The 19,857-nt window shown below is 58.0% G+C and overlaps 1 protein-coding gene across 1 annotated transcript in view; it reads right to left on the reverse strand.

The window, feature by feature from the left end:
• Positions 1 to 19,857, reverse strand: part of SNTG2 (syntrophin gamma 2) — a 184,813-nt gene that overhangs the window by 101,622 nt on the left and 63,334 nt on the right. Inside the window, exons 5-6 of the mRNA XM_045447897.1 lie at positions 9,292 to 9,335; positions 9,146 to 9,187 (exon numbers count right to left, since the gene is read on the reverse strand). Of these exons, the coding sequence (XP_045303853.1) occupies positions 9,146 to 9,187; positions 9,292 to 9,335 (86 nt within the window). The remainder of the gene's footprint in view (positions 1 to 9,145; positions 9,188 to 9,291; positions 9,336 to 19,857) is intronic.

Raw genomic sequence — 19,857 nt, forward strand, 5'->3', positions numbered from 1 at the left:
CACCACACGGGCCATCTCCCCGAAGGTCAAGTCAGGTGAGGACTCAATGTATTGGCACAAAGACCCAAGCGTCAGACACCGGTAAAACACGCACTGCCACGCAGCTGAGACACGGCTGACCACCAGCCCCGCTCCGGGTCTGAAGCACAATTCTGGAGGGAGGAGCGGGCGCCCCTCCCTGTGCCAATGCGTTCCTACCACGGGGCTCTGCTTCTGCCCACGTCCGGTCAGCTTCCCATGCTCAGCGCACTCACTGGTGTTCAGGCAGACGTGACGTGGCTGCTCCGGAGCCTGGGATCACGCAGGTACACGGCTGGGGCACTCCAGGTCAGGCCCAATCAGGGCCGGTGGTCAGCCGTCTGGCTGGCACGGGGACCCTACAGGCTCGCACTCGGCTCTGTCACCCCCAAGTCCGGATCTCTCAGACACCTGCTGTCGTCCCCTGCACGGCCCTGAGAGCCACACAAAAGCCCTTGTCCGCCATGACAACGACCACCGGGCACCAGCACCTCCACCCCAGTGGACCTGGGACCACGCCTGCTGGTGGCCTGCGCCACCTCGACCTTGACCTCACACCCAGGCCCTGAATTCCCCCTAAATACTCCGGGCTGCAGACTCACCTCTGCGGCGTCCCTCCCACACCTTCCATGTCCTCCCTCATTCCCCGTGGCCATGCATTGATGGCCTCCCGCCTCACGCGGGCCACACCGACCCTGTAAGGATTAAACCACGTGGTCCTGTGGCTCTGCCTCTGCTCACACTTGGTCAAGGCGGGTGGACACCTAGCCATCCCTTCCATAGCCACCTCGTCAGACCTGCTGTCCGGACAGGTGCACACGGGACACGTCCACTGCCAGGGACAAGGTCCAAACCCGCCTCCAAACACAGCGTAGGACCAAGTCACTTGGGAGCTCATGGTAGGGGTCAGAGCCCCCAGACCGGCAGGGGGGCCTGGGAGCACCTAACACCGGCCTCTGCTCGCGGACAGGCCTCGGCAGGCCCTGACGCATCTGTGGGAACCTCGCCACTACGTTCTCTCCGTCTGACCGAGAGACCACCACCGGCCACCTGGCCCTAAGCAGCAGCTCCTCCCCGGACGCAGGTGGGGTCGCAGACACTCCACCACATCCGAGGAAGAGCACCGAGGCCCCCGAGACGTCCTGAGCTCGTGTGCCTTGAAACTTCAAAGAGCGAGCGTCCCCTGGACGGAACAGCCCCAGATCTGTGCACGCAGGTGGCCACCTTCAGCAGCCTCTCCAGACTCTTCTTGAAGGAGACGCACCACACACGAGGCTTTCTGGACATGACACGCGTCGAAGCGTTAACGTCTCCTACCTGTTTAGCGGAGGCTGATTAACCCCAAAGAACCCGCTGCACCTTCTCGTGAGTCTGCCCTTGTGTGTGGTTCACGAGGCCCCTCAAGAGACACCACTTCGGACAAGTTAATGTTGTCTGCGGGACAGTGAGGCGTGCGGCCAGCGGCCTGAAGGAATTCGGTACTTTTAGTGGCACACGGGCCCCCTCCCCCCCCCCCCCCCCCCCGCCCACCGCGATGCTCTGGACGCCCACGTGGGGGCCACGAAGGCTCCGCTTCATTGTGCGTCCTCCCCAATTTGGTGCAAGGTTTGTGTGCGTGTTCAGAAATGTCTGCGAACGGGGGCGTCTGGGGAGCTCAGTCGGTTAACTTCGGTTCAGATCGTGATCTCGCGGTTCGTGAGTTCGAGCCCCACATCCGGCTCCCTGCTGTCAGCCTGTCAACCCCAAGCCTGCTTCAAGTTCTCTGTTCCCCCCTCTCTGCCCCTCCCCTGCTTGCGCTCGTCCAACAATAAAAAAACTGTCTGGGACACTCGTCATTAATGCCTCCACACTCACCAAAGGGCTCCAAGACCATCTCTCCCCTCAAGACATCACCGGAAGACTGACAGGTGCAGGGGCAGACACCTGACTGCAGCCTCGAGGTCGGACGGCTCCTTGCCACCCAGAGCGACACACAACTGCCTTGTGCATCTAACCAGAGTCCCCTCTCCTCCTGCGTCACTGACCCTGGGGCACATCGGTCCCACCCCCACAGGGCAGCTGGGGGCTGCAGACTCCAGCTTCTGATTCCCACCTGTGCCCTCAGCTTCCTGCAGCCACGTCAGGGACCTTTCCTTTTAAGGAAAGATTCAACTTCCGCGTGAATTTTCCCAAGCTTTTTAATTTTTTAACTTTTTATGTTTTGAGGGCTAGAACATGTGAGCAGGAGAGGGGCAGAGAGAGAGAGAGAAAAAATATCCCGAACAGGCTCCAGGCTCCGTGGTGTCCGCACGGAGCCTGACCCGGGGCTCCGACCCACAAACCATGAGATCATGACCTGAGCCTAAGTTAAGATTGGGATGCTCAACCGACTGGTCCCCCCTGGCACCCCGAATTTTCCCGAGCGTTTAACAAAAGCCACTCAAGCCATTCAAACCCCCCGGGGTCTTAGCGCGTTGGTGGGGAGCTTCTACAACAGAAGTTTATCTGCCAGGGTCAGAGGCCAGAGCCCAAGGTCAGGGGCCAGCGGGGCTGGACACCCGTGAGGCTCCTCCCCAGCCACGGACGGTGTGAACGGTGGGCGGCGTGAGCTCGAGCGTCTCTCCTGGCAGGGACACTGATCCCACCCCGGGACCCGCCCATGACCCGAATGAACCCTCATCACCTCCACGGGCCCTCCTGCTAAGGGCACCCAGGGGCCAGAGGCACCGCATGGGAACGTGGTCACAAACCCTCCCTCCGTCCACACCAGGGGCTGGAAAGTGGCGCAGGGCAGGTGAGCTGAGACATCAGCGCGAATTATCCCCCGCGTCTCGCACACTCGCCTCCATGCACGAGGCCCGTAGCACAGAGAAAACCAGTCCCTGTGCGGGCGGGGCTGGGGCGCGCGCGCATGCTCACAGGCTCCAGCCCAGCCTGGCCCTCCCCGGGCCTCCTCTGCTCCCTGAGGTCGGGTCGCCTGGCCGGCCGCGCTCACAGGGTCCTATGCCTGACCTTGCCGAGCTCCCGGGGTGTCTGCACCCCACGTGTCCTCCACGGTACCTGCCGCTCCGGGTGGCCCCCATGTGACGCCTCACACCCTCTTCGCGCAGCTCCGATTCCCGGACCCGTCACTGCACCCCTTGACCCCTCACCCTCTGGCATCACGGCCACCGCTGACCATCGGTCCCGTGGCACAGGCGGCACCGCATGGCCGGAGGGACACAAGTGGCCGATCGGCCTCGTGCCATCCTTGTGGCCTCATTCTGGGGGGGGGGGGGTCTGAGCGCGTGAGGCTGCGTCGTCATCCCCGCTCCCTGAGGGGACCTTCCTCCTCGTCTCCTCTCGGCTGAACCCCGAGGTCACCTCCTCTCCCTGAGGTCAGTCAGCTGCAGGTCACCACCCCCCCCCCCGCTCTGGGCGTGCATCAGCCCAGGGATCCCCCACCCCGGAGGCTGCACCTGCGCCTGGTGAGCGGCCCTGGAGCAGGAACAGCCCACGGCGCCTCCCCCCTCCCCCCCTTAGCGCCTCGTCCCGCTGCCCTTGGCAGAAAACGCTGGCAAACACTGTCGGCCCCCAGGCAGGCTACCCTCGCTGACTCCCCTGAGGCGGCCTCTGCCCGCCAAGCTCTACCGCCGTCCTCCTCTGTGCCTCCAGGGACGTCTCAGATGCCCGGCCCAGGCGATGACGTCGCACTGTCCACTCGCCTCCGGGATCCCACGCCATCCCCCCCACGCCCCCGCCGGGATTTCTTTCCTGAATTCCAAATGTGGGAGATTTAAGGGGCTGCCCCTGGGCCCTCCCTCCGCATGTGTAACTGTCACTCTGAGCCATGAGATAACTATTCGTGTGTATTCCATAATTATATCCCTAATATTTTCCTTACAACTCAAAGTAACAGACTCTGCTAATGTATCATTCAAACAGAGATAATCCATTTTTTACTAAATTTTTTTTAACGTTTATTTTTGAGAGACAGAGCACGGGCGGGGGAGGGGCAGAGAGAGCGCGAGACACAGAATCCGAAGCAGGCTCCGGGCTCCGAGCTGTCAGCACAGAGCCCCACGCGGGGCTCAAACTCATGGAGTGTGAGATCGTGACCGGAGTTGAAGTCGGACGCTCAACCGAGTGAGCCACCCAGGCATCCCTCCTTTACATATATTTTTGACGATAATCGCATAGCAATATGTCACAGTTTAATAGCTTTATATGTCCACTTGGGTAGGCTACAGGACCCAGCTACCTAGGTGTTGTTGCTGTAAAGGTATTTCGTGGATGTGACTGATGTCTGCAGTCAGGGACTTTGAGTAGAGCTGGTCACCCTCCATACTGCAGGTGGGCCTCATCTAATTAGTTGAAGGCTCCAAGATAAAATTTGAGGATTCTCTGAGGAAGAAAACATTTCTATTAGCGGAAGCCACAAATTCTGCCTGAGAGCTTCAAGCCTCAAGCTCTGACCTCCAGAGTTCCCTCCTTCTCTGTCTCTCCCCGTCTCTGTCTCTGTCTGTGTGTCAGTCCGTCTGTCTCTCTCTCTCTCTCTCTCTCTCTCACACACACACACACAGAAATCCAGTATCTCCCTCGATGGCTCTGTTTCTCTACTAGAACCCCAAAACATCACCCATCGTTAAAACAATCCTTGAAATAATAGTCAGTGGTACATAATTTGGCAAGAACAAAGCGTGGCTTGAGGTAATCGATTGCGGGCCTGATTGGTTTGTGTGTAAGATCAGGGAGGTTTGAGAAAAACCTTTCCTTCCTTCTGAGTTAGAACATGATAGACCATGTTCTGAGATGACAGCAGAAAGTATCTGTCATCCTCTGTCACTCTGGAAGACGCCAGCCTCTGACAGGACACGTGGGGATTCCCTCCACCACTTTCACACCCCAGAAAACCAGCCACGCTGGCAAACACACCGAACCCCAGTTGCAATCCCCACTGCCGTCCAGGTGTGCTCTGCTCCGTGGCAAGTGACGCCCTCCACCAGCACAGCCACCCTCCCTCGTCTGTAGGTTCCAGCTGTTGGCAGAAACAGCCTGCTTTCGGAGGGCAGCACTGGGGCCGTGCCAGCGACCCGTCAGCCTCTGCTCCACAGGACCCGGGCCTCTCAGGGGGCATCATGGTTTGCTACGTGGGGACACCATGCTTATCCAACTTGGGGGAAACGACGCAGCACCCTGGAGGACCTGGTGATGTGAGGGAGAGAGAAACGACCCCACAAACACGTGCAAGCCTGGGACCCCCGTGAGCTTTGCTGGTGGCCTGGGGCAGGTCAGACACTCCGGCCGAAGGACAAACTGCTGCAGGTTGCACCCCTACGGCGAGGGAGCCAACCAAACCCCCAGAGGTCTCTGTGGATCCTGATGGGACATCAGCCCCATCTGCGCTTTCCAGACGGCCGATCGTGACAAGGCTCAGCACCGCAGTCACACGGCCGCCACGTAAGGGCTCAGCAACCCAGACGGCACGGCCCAAGACCCGAAGGGGCCGGGGGGTCCATGCAGACAGGCCCTGTAGGCGGCTCCTGGGGGAGGCCAACAGGACAATCACACGCACACCCTCGGGTGTGGGACTAAAGCCACGTCAGGAAAACCGTATCTGCTAATACGTACGCTCTCGTCTTGAAAAGGCTCCTTGGGAGAGCAGGCTGGTCCCCGGGCTCTGGCAGGGTCTCGGTGATCGACCTCGGGCCAACGAGCCACAACACACAGTAACTGTCCACCAAGGCTGGCCTGTCACCTGCCCCACTACCCCTGGGGACCGGGCTGGACCGGGTCTTGGTGGAAGAGGTGAGCCCGTGAACAGGACTCTCGACTACCACGGCTCCTTCCACAGCCACGTGACACCCCGCTCGTAAACCACAACCACGACGCCATCACAAGTTTTATTTCCCACTCCTTGATTTTGAACTCTATTGATTAAGAGGTCTGGACGTTCCGGAGGAATCATGCTGACCCTAAGGCATCTAGTGAAATCTCTGTGTGGTGCTGGCTGATTCCAGTGTGCCGTGGGGTTGAGAACCACCTCCCCCCGCAACTTTCCAACTCAGGAGTGAGAGAGCATTGTCATTAAGTTATCTCTACCTGTCTGTCAACCTACCCATCGCCCATCTCTATCACCTACCTATCTACTTCTATCATGGAATCTTCCACCAATCATCTACCATCTATCTACCTATCATCTGTTATCTATCTACAATCTATCATCTAGTCTAATCGCGTCCGTCCATCCATCCACCCATCCATGCACCCATCCATCCGTGTGTCTGTCTGTCGTCCATCCGTGCATTTTAGCCTGTCTCTCCATCCAGCTCTAACGCTCCTTCCCACAAGACGGGAAGGCTGCTGGAATCTTCTGTCAGTTCACGGCAACAGAGCTTCTGGGCAGGTCCTCATGGGAGCAGGACAGAGGGCACTGTAACCCCCGACCCCTGAAGAGAATATGTGGGGGGTCGCGCGAGGAGGCAGAGGGCGACGCCCCTGGGACGGGGTGACAGGCATCTCAGGGGCTCAGCGTCTCTCCCAGGAGCTGAGAGCAGACGCAGGATCGGGTGGCTCGCCGCCAGCAGGGGTGCAGCTTTCGCTCCCCCGTCAGACCACACTCAACCCTGAGGGTGGAGGCCTCGTTCCGCATGATCTGATGCCATAGTATCAGGCGTGAGAGACGTCCCACGCGTATTTGTCGTGGGTGACCTGGGGGAAGCGAGGGTCCGCTCTCAGGGAAACCCTTCTGTCCCGGCTCATCCCTGGGGCAGACTGTGGTGGCACAGCCGGGACAAGGGACCCGCCACCCCGTTTTCTTTGTTTTGTCCTCAACATGTAGTTGACTTTATTTCTGTGGGTTACGTTCAAACCCACCTGAACTTAGAAACTGTCCCGAGGCCTCCGTGAGAACAAAAGTCCTACCGATGACTGAAATATGTACAAAAAGGACTAATTTCAACTTAAATAGGAGGCTCTGGAAGTAAGTTAGTGAATTTTTACTGATTACGGCAATTTTCATCCATGTGTTTGCAGCACCTGAGAACTCAGTCTGCTACGTGAGACCACAAGTAACATCCTATCACAAATCGGAGGTCTTTTACGGTTTCTGACCCCGTGGCGGAAAAATGAAACCCGTCACGCGGTCCGGACAGCACAGACCCTGCTCCAGCCCTCGACTGCCATGAGCTCTGCCTGCACACCCACCACGGCTCCCGCTCCTCGCTGACCCGCGTGGCCGGGGACCCGCTGTGTGAGCAGTCACCTCCTCTCCAGGCACCTCCTAGCTCCGGAGGCAGGTGTCAGGCTCTGACTTTCCATTTTCTCGGGTGACGGGTCTCAGAATGCGCCCAACGCACACACATGCCCAAGGACACTTACTCCCTGCCGTGGCAGTTCTGATGACAGACGTCGACGTGGAAAAAAATACACAGTGTATTAAAAAGAGGGAAAGTTGCATGTTTATTCCCACAGATGCATTACATGGAAATAAACAGACTTCTGTCCCCATCACGTATCAGAACTCTTCCAAAGCTTGGGCAGAACGCGGGTGATTACGATTCATTTTGTGGATCCTTTGTGTTGAGCAAAACCGACATTTGTCCTTTTAGAATTAACTGAAGCTAGAATTCACTCTTAAAGGCGAGCGTGTGAGACTATGATTTCTGAGGTCTTCACAAATTTAATATTTTTATGAACTTTATGAACCTGAACAATGGAATCTGTCTCATTAGCAGTGTTGCAATCATGTGTTTTCTGTCACCTAAGAATGTAGACGTGGGGGTCCTGGGGGTGCTCAGGCAGTTGAGCGTCTGACTCCTGGTTTTGGCTCAGGTCATGATCTCAGGGTTGGTGGGTTCAAGCCCCACATTGGGCTCTGCGCTGATGGTGTGGAGCCTGCTTGGGATTCTCCTGCCCTCTCCCTCAGTCCCTCTCCCTGACATACTCTCTCTAAAATAAAAAAGGAGGTAGACGTATAATTTGATAGTGTGATTTTAAAAGTAGATTTGTGTCAAATATTAGAATATCTCTGTTTACAAGGTATGCACCTCGTTTACTCAAGAATTGGTATCTTGGATGAATGCTGGGCCGAGGAGGGGTCACCGTGGTGCACGAGGCCCCCCCGAGTCATGGGCTTCTTCACCCAAACAAAACAAACTTTTGCAGAGAACGTCCCTTGAGACCAAGAAACACATTTATCCCCAGCGTGAGCGCCTTCCCCACACCTGGCACAGGTCCAGGGCCCCGAGCGAGGAGGGGGGACGGCGAACAACTCTTCCCGGGTTGAGATTACTGGGGACTCGGTGCCAGTGTCGTGGAAGTTCAGGGGGACCGCATCAGCGGACTTTCTGCCCTACGTGAGCCAGGAGGTGGCTTCTTGGAAAGATAAACACTGACGGATGGACGCACGCCGACCCTTCCCAGGGACAGTAATAAATTATGCTTGGTTCCCTGTAACGTGCAGAGTAAAGTCCCTGTGGGGGACGCTGACACCTCTGGGGGAGGCGTTCCTTCCCGCCTCGCCCCCCGTGACCGCCCTGGCTCTGCACTTGACCGCACCACCCACCCGTCCCCCACCTTCTCGGTTTCAAGAGCCAGCTTAAACGCCTCCCCACCTTGGTGCCGTCCTGGCCGCAGCCACACGTGAGCACACAGGGCTTCTCCGTACCCAACTTCATGTGGATGTTCATTTCACCCCTGCTGTCATCCTGCACCTGACCTGACCTGGACAAAGTCCTCTCCCACAGAAGGAAGGCTGGGGTACGTGCGTGTTGACAAGCCCTTGTCCCAGACGGTCACCAGGTGCGTGTGTCACGGGACATCCTGCCCGGTCTGCCCACGTTACACACCAGCATGCTCCAGCAAGCCAGCGGTCCTCACTGCCCCGGGGGCTGAGTCCACACTCCCCGAACTCAGTCCCCCAGTTGGAATAGGAGCAGTTCCTTCCACCCTGTTCAGCCCGTGAGGACCCGTCACACAGCGTACGGGACGTGCCTCGCTGCCACGCTGGGCTTTTCACGCAGGTCCTCTGGGAGCACCCTCACTAAGTTTTCTAAGCTTTCCTTCCAATTCTGGAGCTCTGTGTCTAGGAACCCACTCAGTGAAATACAACTTAGAGAGAAAAATCGTTACGACAGAAGAACACAAATAAGAAACGAGGCACACTCACCACTTCCTCATGGGTCGCGTGTTCTACGTTAATGCCGTTAACCTGAGTAGACAACAAATTGAGAGCTGAAAATTGTGAGGATGATCACTGATTACTGTCACTTTAAAATAAACAACAGGGCGGAGGCTCAAGTTTAAAATACTGACCTGCAGGACGGCGTCTCCGACGAACAACATCCCTGTCTGGTCAGCTGCAGGGTTGCAAAAGTGGCAACAGTGTTAAGAAAAATTGAGGTCATCGCTCTTTTTAGGGCCCCATTTAAGCTCAGTGTCCACAGCAACTGGAATGGCTTATGTGTGTGCACATGTGTGTGCGTGTGTGCACACATACATGTGGGTGAACATAGGTACATGTGTGCACACGTGTGGGCTGTGAGTGAGCATGTGTGTGGGATGTATGTGCACATGTGTGGGGTGAACACACGTAGGAATGTGTGCAGGGGGCACATACGTGTGTGTTGTGTGTGCGACATGCAGGGGTGTGCAGTGTGAGTGTGCGTGGGTGTGCGCGGGCCTGTGGTGTGCAGTATGTGTGTGAGCGTGGGTGCCTGTGCAGGTGTGCAGGGGTGTGTGGGTGCGCGTGCGAGGGCCCGTGCAGGTGTGGCAAGTGCCAGCACAAGGGGGTAGGCAGGTCACGCCCATCAAGCTGAGCACGTTAAGGGAGTTCCTCCCCAGACACACAAGAGCCCTTTAATATGGAAAGAAGTTCATCACGTTCATGGAAAGTCGGCTTCCCGGTTTTCATCAAGTTGGCACAGGCCATGAAGCAGGAAACCCAGAAACTCTTTAGCATTTCCACTCTTTCTTGGGGACAAATTTACACAGATGGTTTTAATTAAAGAGACCGTGCGGAGACCGGAGCCTCGAGGTGCCGTCCGCATTACCGCTCCGGTCCCCAGACGCAGAGACGGCTTCCAGGAAGACTGACGCGCCTGCCCCAAATAGAAGGTGCTGCGTTTTCCTGCCTTCATGCGGATCGGTTTTAATTTTTAAGTCTTTGGTTAAATACTGGAAGCCAGAGAGTACGCTATTCTTTAAACATTGCAATTCTCTTCACGCTCCCTGTATGTATTTAAGGTGAGTTGTTAATATTACTTCTGGTCATTGTAACGATATTAAACTTTGTTGAAAATGAAATACAGCCCACATCACTAAACGTAATGGTACTGATCTCGGCTAGCTACCAGGGTTCTCACTCCCACGGCAGCTTTGCCCAGAAAAGCCGCGTGACCCACTGGTGGGACCAGTGTCCCTGTCTCTGTCTCCCGGTCTCTCTCCCGCTCTCCTTCTTCCTTCCTGCACCCCCTCCAGCTCTGAGCTGGGGGCAAGAGAACAGGACAATGCTGGCTTCAGGGGCTCAAAGTCTAGCAGGTGAAAACCCACACAGGGCGACAGAAGGATTCCTGACTACTGGCTACACAGATTCTTTGTAAAATGTGCAGAGTAGAGTCCCCACCTAAACACAGCCCTGACCCAGCACGAGAGGTGTGCATGGCATTTGAAAAACCCCAGGTGCAGGACACTTAACTTTGTGGGTGCAGTGGGGGCCTCGGAAAACCTAGAACACAGACACCAGAGTTCCCCTTGCAGCCAAACGGTAAAAGGGAGAGCATGTGAGCGAGGGGTCCCTCCAGGCTCGGTCGGGTGGAACGGGGTGAGGCAAGCTGGACCGAGGAGGGGGCTGCGGGGGCCAGCGGCCACGGTGTGTGAGGCCCTGAACACCATGTTGCAGGTGGGACAGAACTTCAGGATGCCGCATCCTTCAGAGCAGGGCTAAGCCTCTCAACACCTCCCTCCGTGATTCGCACATACTTGTCCTCCACTGAATTTCAGTGAATGATACTCTCATCCCGAGTCGCTCTGGAAAAATGGCATCTATATGAAAGGTGAACTCAGGTAGTAAGGAATTCAACCTTATCTGAATTTTTCTTTCTTGGTTCCAGACATTCAGGTGTGAAGTCTTAAAAGTTTGAACAGTGAAGTCTTTATTTGCGAAATTATACAAATCTATTCAATAGATGTTAACATATATTTACATACGGAGATATAATCGTTTCATGTGCGTGTATGATCTCTGTCTTTGCTGTGTCTGTGCCTAAAACCCACTGACTCCCAGCCCCACCTGGCCCGTCTGAACTCCTGGTTCTCAGCCCTCAGAACAGATGCCTGAACCCTCCACCTCCTTGCTCCCACCACCCCCTTTCCATTCCTGGGACCAGCCCCTCTGCAGCTGTGGGACCTCTCTCTCCAGCTGTGGGACCAGCCGTACAACTGAGCCATCCCCTTGACTCTACTGGGGCCAGGCTGTCTCTCACGATCAGAACGACTTCCTCCCCGTGCACCTGTCACTGTACTCTCACATGAAGCCTTCTACCGCCTCTCAGCTCTCTCTCTCCACACGGACCAACAAAGGGCCTCTGGTGGTGGCTCAGTCTGTGGTCAGGCCTCCCCGAAGATGCTGTCTAGCTCCTGCTCCCTCAACACGGTGTGTGTCCCCATCCCTGCTCGGGCACCGACCGTCTGTTCCTAAGCCCACATTGCCACCAAGTCACTGCTCCTTTGTGGAGAGAAACTATGGCCTTTGATGCTGACTTCTGCTCGATTACCTGCTGTTAAAACTTAACTATTCTTGTCTTCACTTTTATGAGAAAGAAAAAGGACAATAATAAGAGCTATTTGTTAAAATTGAACAACCAATAACAAAAAAGTGACAGTGTCAGCAGTTGTTAAAAGTAACCTTGATACCTTGGATTGCTGTATAACCCACGCTGATGTCTCAGAAATACCGCCCCCATCCCCCCCCCCTCACACACACACACACACACACACACACACACACACACACACGGGCTCTGCAGAATCCCCAAGTGACTGTAGAATCGCAGGGAAGACTGATCACCTTCAGTAATTTGGATCTAATTTTCTGAAAATAAACCCCTGTCCAGAACACCCCCCATTCCTGGCAATTCTGCAGGAAGCGCAGGGTGCAACAGGGTCCCACAAGGTGCATGTGACACAGTCCCACAAGGTGTGACACGGTCCCCCACGGTGCGACAGAGCCCTCAGGGTGCGACAGGGTCCCACGGGGTGCGACAGGGCCCCGCAGGGTGCAACAGGGTCCCGCAGGGTGTGACAAGGCCCCCGCAGGGTGCGACAAGGCCCCCGCAGGGTGCGACAAGGTCCCGCAGGGTGCGACAGGGTCCCCCAGGGTGCGACAGGGCCCCCTCAGGGTGCGACAGGGTCCCCCAGGGTGCGACAGGGCCCTCAGGGTGCAACAGGGTCCCCCGCGGTGCGACAGGGCCCTCAGGGTGCGACAGGGTCCCCCAGGGTGCGACAGGGTCCCCCGGGGTGCGACAGGGCCCTCAGGGTGCGACAGGGTCCCCCGGGGTGCGACAGGGTCCCACGGGGTGCGACAGGGCCCCCGCAGGGTGCAACAAGGCCCCTGCAGGGTGCGACAGGGCCCCCGCAGGGTGCAACAGGGTCCCCCAGGGTGTGACAAGGCCCCCACAGGGTGCGACAAGGTCCCGCAGGGTGCGACAAGGCCCCCACAGGGTGTGACAAGGTCCCGCAGGGTGCGACAAGGCCCCCACAGGGTGTGACAAGGTCCCGCAGGGTGCGACAAGGTCCCGCGGGGTGCGACAGGGTCCCACGGGGTGCGACAGGGCCCCCAGAGTTTGACAGGGCCCCGCAGGGTGCAACAGGGTCCCGCAGGGTGCGACAAGGCCCCCGCAGGGTGCGACAAGGTCCTGCAGGGTGCGACAGGGTCCCCCGGGGTGCGACAGGGTCCCCCGGGGTGCGACAGGGCCCTCAGGGTGCGACAGGGTCCCCCGGGGTGCGACAGGGCCCCCGCAGGGTGCAACAGGGTCCCCCAGGGTGCGACAAGGCCCCCGCAGGGTGCGACAGGGCCCCCACAGGGTGCGACAAGGCCCCCGCAGGGTGCGACAAGGTCCCGCAGGGTGCGACAGGGTCCCGCAGGGTGCGACAGGGCCCTCAGGGTGCGACAAGGCCCCCGCAGGGTGTGACAAGGCCCCCGCAGGGTGCGACAGGGTCCCACGGGGTGCGACAGGGCCCCCAGAGTTTGACAGGGCCCCGCAGGGTGCAACAGGGTCCCGCAGGGTGCGACAAGGCCCCCGCAGGGTGCGACAGGGTCCCCCAGGGTGCGACAGGGCCCTCAGGGTGCGACAGGGTCCCCCGGGGTGCGACAGGGCCCTCAGGGTGTGACAAGGCCCCCGCAGGGTGCGACAGGGTCCCCCGGGGTGCGACAGGGCCCTCAGGGTGTGACAAGGCCCCCGCAGGGTGCGACAGGGTCCCCCAGGGTGCGACAGGGCCCTCAGGGTGTGACAAGGCCCCCGCAGGGTGCGACAGGGTCCCCCGGGGTGCGACAGGGCCCTCAGGGTGCGACAGGGTCCCCCGGGGTGCGACAGGGTCCCCCGGGGTGCGACAGGGCCCCCGCAGGGTGCAACAGGGTCCCCCAGGGTGCGACAAGGCCCCCGCAGGGTGCGACAGGGCCCCCACAGGGTGCGACAAGGCCCCCGCAGGGTGCGACAGGGTCCCCCAGGGTGCGACAGGGCCCTCAGGGTGCGACAGGGTCCCCCGGGGTGCGACAGGGCCCTCAGGGTGCGACAGGGTCCCCCGGGGTGCGACAGGGCCCTCAGGGTGCGACAGGGTCCCCCGGGGTGCGACAGGGTCCCCCAGGGTGCGACAAGGCCCCCGCAGGGTGCGACAGGGCCCCCACAGGGTGCGACAAGGCCCCCGCAGGGTGCGACAGGGTCCCCCAGGGTGCGACAGGGCCCTCAGGGTGCGACAGGGTCCCACGGGGTGCGACAGGGCCCCCGCAGGGTGCGACAGGGTCCCGCAGAGCTTCAGCATTTCTCACCCAGAGGATGAGTCCACTTATATTATCTGTTTCAAGATCTGTTTATTTCAACAGCTTGAAAATCATGCCATTCATCGGTTTCCAGTAAACAAGAAGAGGCATGGAAACGCTCTTCATCCGACTCCCTCCACCCCTAACTCGGTCCAGGATTGGCCCCGGGGCCTCCTCCCCCATAGGGCCAGCTCTCTGGACACGGGAAGTAGACTGGGGTCTGGTGAAAGAACAGGGGGGAGGCGAGTGTGGCGAGAAATTCTGCTCCCACTCTGCACTCAGCCGCCCCGAGCCGGAGGGGCGTCTCAGGTTGTGAGCGCACAACTGCGGTCGGGTGCAGCCTAACCCATCTCAGAGCGGGGTCTACCGAGATCCACGGACCCCCAGAAGGGGTCAGGGGCTGACCTGCTATCACCGTGGGCACGCGGGCCTGCGTGTCTGGACCTCGTTCTACATGCTGAAGGCGGGCTCCCCCACGGAACCGACAAGAAGGTGGGGGCCCCGCGGGCACCTCTGCTGGTTCAGGGGCAGTGAGACGGGAGCCCAGCACACGGGCCCTGGGTCTGAGCGGCGTCACTGCAAGGCCGCGGCACCCTGAATCAGTCACGTCTACAAGAATGGAGCTCAGACTCTTCCCTCTGCTTCCTGAGGCGGCTGGCGCTCGGCTCCCCGGGCACCTGTCGCACATTCCCTGGGCGTGAAGACGGCAGGGGTCTCGAAGGGCTCAGCATCGGCTACAGATTCAGGAGTCAGCGTCGACCGGAAGCAGGGAGGGGGGAGGGGGAAGCTTTAACATGCAATCAGCGAAACTGATGAAATATCCCGGATGTCAAAATAAATCAATCGCAAATCTATGCGGTGATGACATACTCATGGCAGTGAGACGCCAGATGCAAGTGAAAATTCTAGAGAAGGCTGGAAATCAGGGGCCCAGGGGACCCACAGCTGCACCCACGCAGCTCAGACACCCTGAGGTCTAAGGACGCCAAGGCCGCAGCTTCAGAAGCTCGGCCCCTGCAGGCTGGAGAGCTGGGCAGGCAGCGGCCCCGCCTCACCTCTGCTTCCCCTCAGAGAAATCCCCACACGTGGCTGCAGAAATGCCGTCCTGTGTCACGTGCGAACATCTGCACGAATAGCACGGCGTGTCTGCTCCCAGTCTGACACTCAGCGGGGCCTTATGAGAACCCACATTTCGCCCAGGATGCTTACTCGCTTTTAACAACGGAAGTTTCGCGTGAAAGACCCTGGCTCTCATCCCTTTCGCCCTTCCTAACGCACGAGCTCCTCTCTTTCCCTCCCTCTTGTTGAAATTTTCTGGGTAGTTTCGAGAGGGCCCACGTGTCTCCTGAACACCGGCCTCAAACCAGCCACCGGCCGGGCCTGCCCACACGCCCACCGCAACGTCGCCGTGATACCCGGACTTGCACCGCGGCCGGGAACGGACCGGGTCTCCGAGCGCGTCCGGCGGCGGCGGAAGAACCAGATGTGGGACAGCCCAGGTTTGCGACGGGGCCGCCCCCGCCCCCGGGCGCGGCCTCGGTGGACAGGCCCGGCGAGCGGGGCGGGGGCGGGGGCGGCGGCGCCGCAGCAGCGGGAGGAGCCCGTCGGGGTGACAGCTGCCAGCCGTCCAGCGCCTCCCTGTGCTCACTCTCTGCACGCGGCACGAAGCTCCGCGCTTCATTTCCGCCACATCGAGAGGCTCCTTGTGAACGTCGTTCTCGGCGGAGACGCTCTTCTCCCCCTTAATCCGGCACAGGACGAACCGGGGAGCCACGCTGCTTTCGCTTTTCCAAAAGCGTAAATGTTCTCAGGGCCTGTGACTCCACACACGCACAACCACGGTGGCGCTGGCGCGTCTGCGACAGAGCGTCTGAGGCGCCGGCAGGCGAGGGGGTGGGGTCTGCACCCCAAGAAGGGTGGGGGAAGCCCGGAGCTGCCGTGGCAACGAGGCTGAGGCACGATGCACGGGGTCAGTGGGTGACCAAGGCCAGCAACACGCAAAGGGCTGAATTTCTGCCCGGCGTTGACGGCTCTGTGACCGGACAGGGTCACTGGATACTCCTGGGCAAGGACACAGAAGCGCCACACAGAGAATTAAGCATCAAGTTCAAAGGATGCAGCCACACTCACCACACCTGCATGCTCAGCGTGAACACCCCACCCACGCAGAACTCCTTGCTGGCTCTGTGACATCTCTCTGCGTCCTGCCGCCTACGGCTGGTTCAGGTTTTTTATTTTTATTTATTTATTTATTTTTTTATTTATTTGAGAGACAGAGCATGAGTGGGGGAGGGGCAGACACAGAACCCAAAGCAGGCTCCAGGCTCCAAGCTGTCAGCACAGAGCCCGACGCGGGGCTCGAACTCACAGACTGTGAGATCATGACCTGAGCCGAAGTCGGAAGCTCAACCGACTGAGCCACCCAGGTGCCCCACTGGTTCAGGTTTTTAAGTGGAATTCTGGGTGATGACATCACTCAGCCACCCTGAGGGGCCCACACTTCTGCATCCTGGGCAGGTGTGAGCAGGTGTGGACAGGTGGGCCTGGGGAGGTGCACTCAACACCGCCAGGGAGTAGACACACAGGAGCGCACCCCTGAGACTGATCTCAGGCAGAACTGCGTCCCCGCACAACAGGCTAGCTCAGCTCAGAGCACACACACGACACAACACAACTCCACATGACACACCTCCTCTATGCTGCTAGAGGAAAACCAAACATCCCCCCCCACCCCCCAGCCCCAGTTCTGAGCAATTTCTGTGCGGCGTCTTTTACCTACCAGGTGTGGGCGCAAACTAGGAAGATACCCTCGCCTACTAAATACCTCTCTCCTCACTGGCGGGATCAACGGGGCAGCTTGGGCTGCACGAGACTGCGATGCCCTCTCTGCAGCCCTGGACTCGAGAACCCAGGGTCGGGCCCATCAGCACCGCACGCGGCAGAGGCCGCTGGTCAGCCTGCGGCTCCCACGGGATGTGCTGCTCTCCTCAAGAAAAGAGTGAACGTCCCTCACCGCACCCACTGGCAGAGGGTCTGTGGTGCCCCTGGTGGCCTCTGGGGTAACCCGGGGACCCGGCTGGTCCAGCTTCCCCGCCTGTCCTGTGAAATCTTAGCGCACCTGCTGCGGAGGCCCGACTTCTGGTGCCGGGCCAGAACTCCACGTTGATCACTTCACGGCAAGGAGAGCAAAGCCCAACCAGGACGAATGACCTCCTCAGGTTACGCTTCGAGTCTCCGGGGCCAGCTCTCCTCAAAGGTCACCCTACGCCCACCACCCACGGAGCCCCAGAGTCGTGCAGTTTGCTCACATCCTCCAGACGGGCCGAGCACAGCTGACCCTGAGTGTTAACTGGCAACCGCGGATCTGCTCTAAGCCACACCTTCCGAGGTGGTTAGTTCCCTTCAGCTTATGAAGCTTGATCTCTTGTTGGTTATGTCCGCGTTCTGTGTATGCGCACGTGCACGTATCTGTAACTCTACACAGAACAGGCTCACACATATGCATACACGTGTACGCACACAAACAGTGCAACTCCCATGTATGTACTCAAGTACCGATCTAGTTTTCCTCCAGGCTGAGGTCCTGTGTTCCACACCTCCATGTCTCAGGGTCTGGAAAGGAACCAGCACCCAGGATGCATTTAGGAAATACAGAAAGTTGTAAGGAAAGGGCAGGAGGACCGGACAGAGGGGAGGGGCATACGCGGATCTGCAGAAGGGTGGCACTGGACCCTAGTGTCCTGGGTCTAGGGTTCTTCACTATTTCCACTGACCCCTGTATTCCTTTGTGTGATCATTAAATAATAAGTAAATAAAAGGCCACAAGTGTATGGGCGCTTTCTGTTTAAGTTTGAGACGTTTCTTCAACATCAGTTTCAGACACTGAAATCACAAGAGACTTAAGGAACACGTACTCACTAGTTAGTCATCACTAACCAGAAGTTTAACTGCTATGAGATGCTGGCGTTTTGTCACTTAAGGAAGGAAAACTCTACTACGTTATTTCTAAGATTTTTTTTTCCAGTTGGTAACCACTTGTGGCTTGTTAATTATTAACAAATGGAGTCATAAGTCACAGTTGTAGTTAAAACCACGTATTTTAGGAAATTTGTGCGTGAAATGTAATACAGTAAATTAGGGAACATTTCCGTGCGAATCCGGAGCCTCTAGAAGGAAGTGTCTTCTAGCTCACCTGTAAGAGGCCCGACAGCTGCCCTACCTGCTCTCCTTGTCTCCACTTCCTTGAACATCCCTGCCCCCAGACCTCATGTGCCAGCAGGAAAGGGCTCTTCGGCAGCTACGGATTCCACTCTTGGCGCAGACGCAAACACACAGGCTGGAAGCCAGCTACGAGCTTCATCAGCAGAAGAACACAAGAAAAGCAGCACGAGAAAGTGGGATATAGCTGGAAAGGGTCCAAGGAAAAGAGCCCAACGGTGTGGCCCAAAAGAAGGATTCATCAAGGTTTGAAAGAGCAGAGCTAATGTACATACGAGGCCCTTTGTGTCCAGGGAAAGGAAGCTGCTGAAGCACCGTTGTTGACAAAATGCAAGCGCCCCCCCCCCCATACTTGCCCAGCCCCGAGTCACCTCCCCCACGACAGGAGCACGTGCTCACACTGCTTCCGAGAGCCCGGTGTCTCCTTCTGGTGAGAGGAGGCCCTGCGCTCCCCTGAACTCGGGCTGAAGAGAGCTGGCCAAAAGACATGCCTTAAGCTCATTCCCTCGGCCTTTCCGAGGGGGACTTGGGTGCAGTCCCAGTTAGTGGGTGGGGACGATGCCAGAAAGCATTCTTCTTGCAGGAAAAGACGGCCCTTCCTGGAGGTGGCCTTCTCCAACTCTCTTCTGCCCCACCTGGAAAGAGGGTTACTGCCTTGAAAGGCAGCCCTTCTGTCAACGTGGAACAGGTAATGAGGCGAAGCCCAAGTTGGTAGGGACGGCTCCGTGGAAGGACGGGGAGATGCCGGGGCCTGGACCGCTGGCTTCTTGTTGAGTCAGAAAAGCAGACCCTATCCCTTCAGGCCACTGGACATTTAGGCTATTTCACAGCCAAAGACATCCCTACCTGGATGTGAATCCACGGATTTTCAGGGCAATTTCTCACGACGACCTCAGAGACTCACCACGTGGGCCACACCCTGGCTTTTCCGTTTGCCAGCCGTGTGTCTCTGGACAATCTTTTTTTTTTTTAATTTTTTTTTTCAACGTTTATTTATTTTTGGGACAGATAGAGAGACAGAGCATGAACGGGGGAGGGGCAGAGAGAGAGGGAGACACAGAATCGGAAACAGGCAACAGGCTCTGAGCCATCAGCCCAGAGCCTGACGCGGGGCTCGAACTCACGGACCGCGAGATCGTGACCTGGCTGAAGTCGGACGCCTAACCGACTGCGCCACCCAGGCGCCCCCTCTGGACAATCTTTTTAGTGTACTTGTGCCTCAGCGTTCTCACTGCACCACGAGGGTGGTCACGAGAGTCCCTCTGACAGGGTGCTGAATGCCCAGACACAGAAAGCATTAAGTAAAATTCATATTTTTCTTTGCAGTACGATCCGCTCCTGCCATTATTTATGTGTGTCCCTGTGGGTGACCTGGCTTCCCCAGCATGAGGCACACTCCAGGAGGGCAGGAAGCAGGTGTGTCTTCACTGCCCCCTGAAGCGAGGGGGAGCTCAATGTAGCAGCAGGTCCCCGAGAGTGAGCGAGAGCCTGTGATCCTACAAGCCAAGTGAGCTGCCCCTGTTCACGAGGTCTGAAGTTACCAAACAGAAATTTCTAATAATAACTTGAAGGGCTTCGGGAATTGAAGGAATGTTAAATGTCCAAGGAAAGACATTTTTAAGACTTTA

This window comes from Leopardus geoffroyi, chromosome A3 (genome assembly GCF_018350155.1).
Source record: "Leopardus geoffroyi isolate Oge1 chromosome A3, O.geoffroyi_Oge1_pat1.0, whole genome shotgun sequence".
In the NCBI taxonomy this organism is placed as follows: domain Eukaryota; kingdom Metazoa; phylum Chordata; class Mammalia; order Carnivora; family Felidae; genus Leopardus; species Leopardus geoffroyi.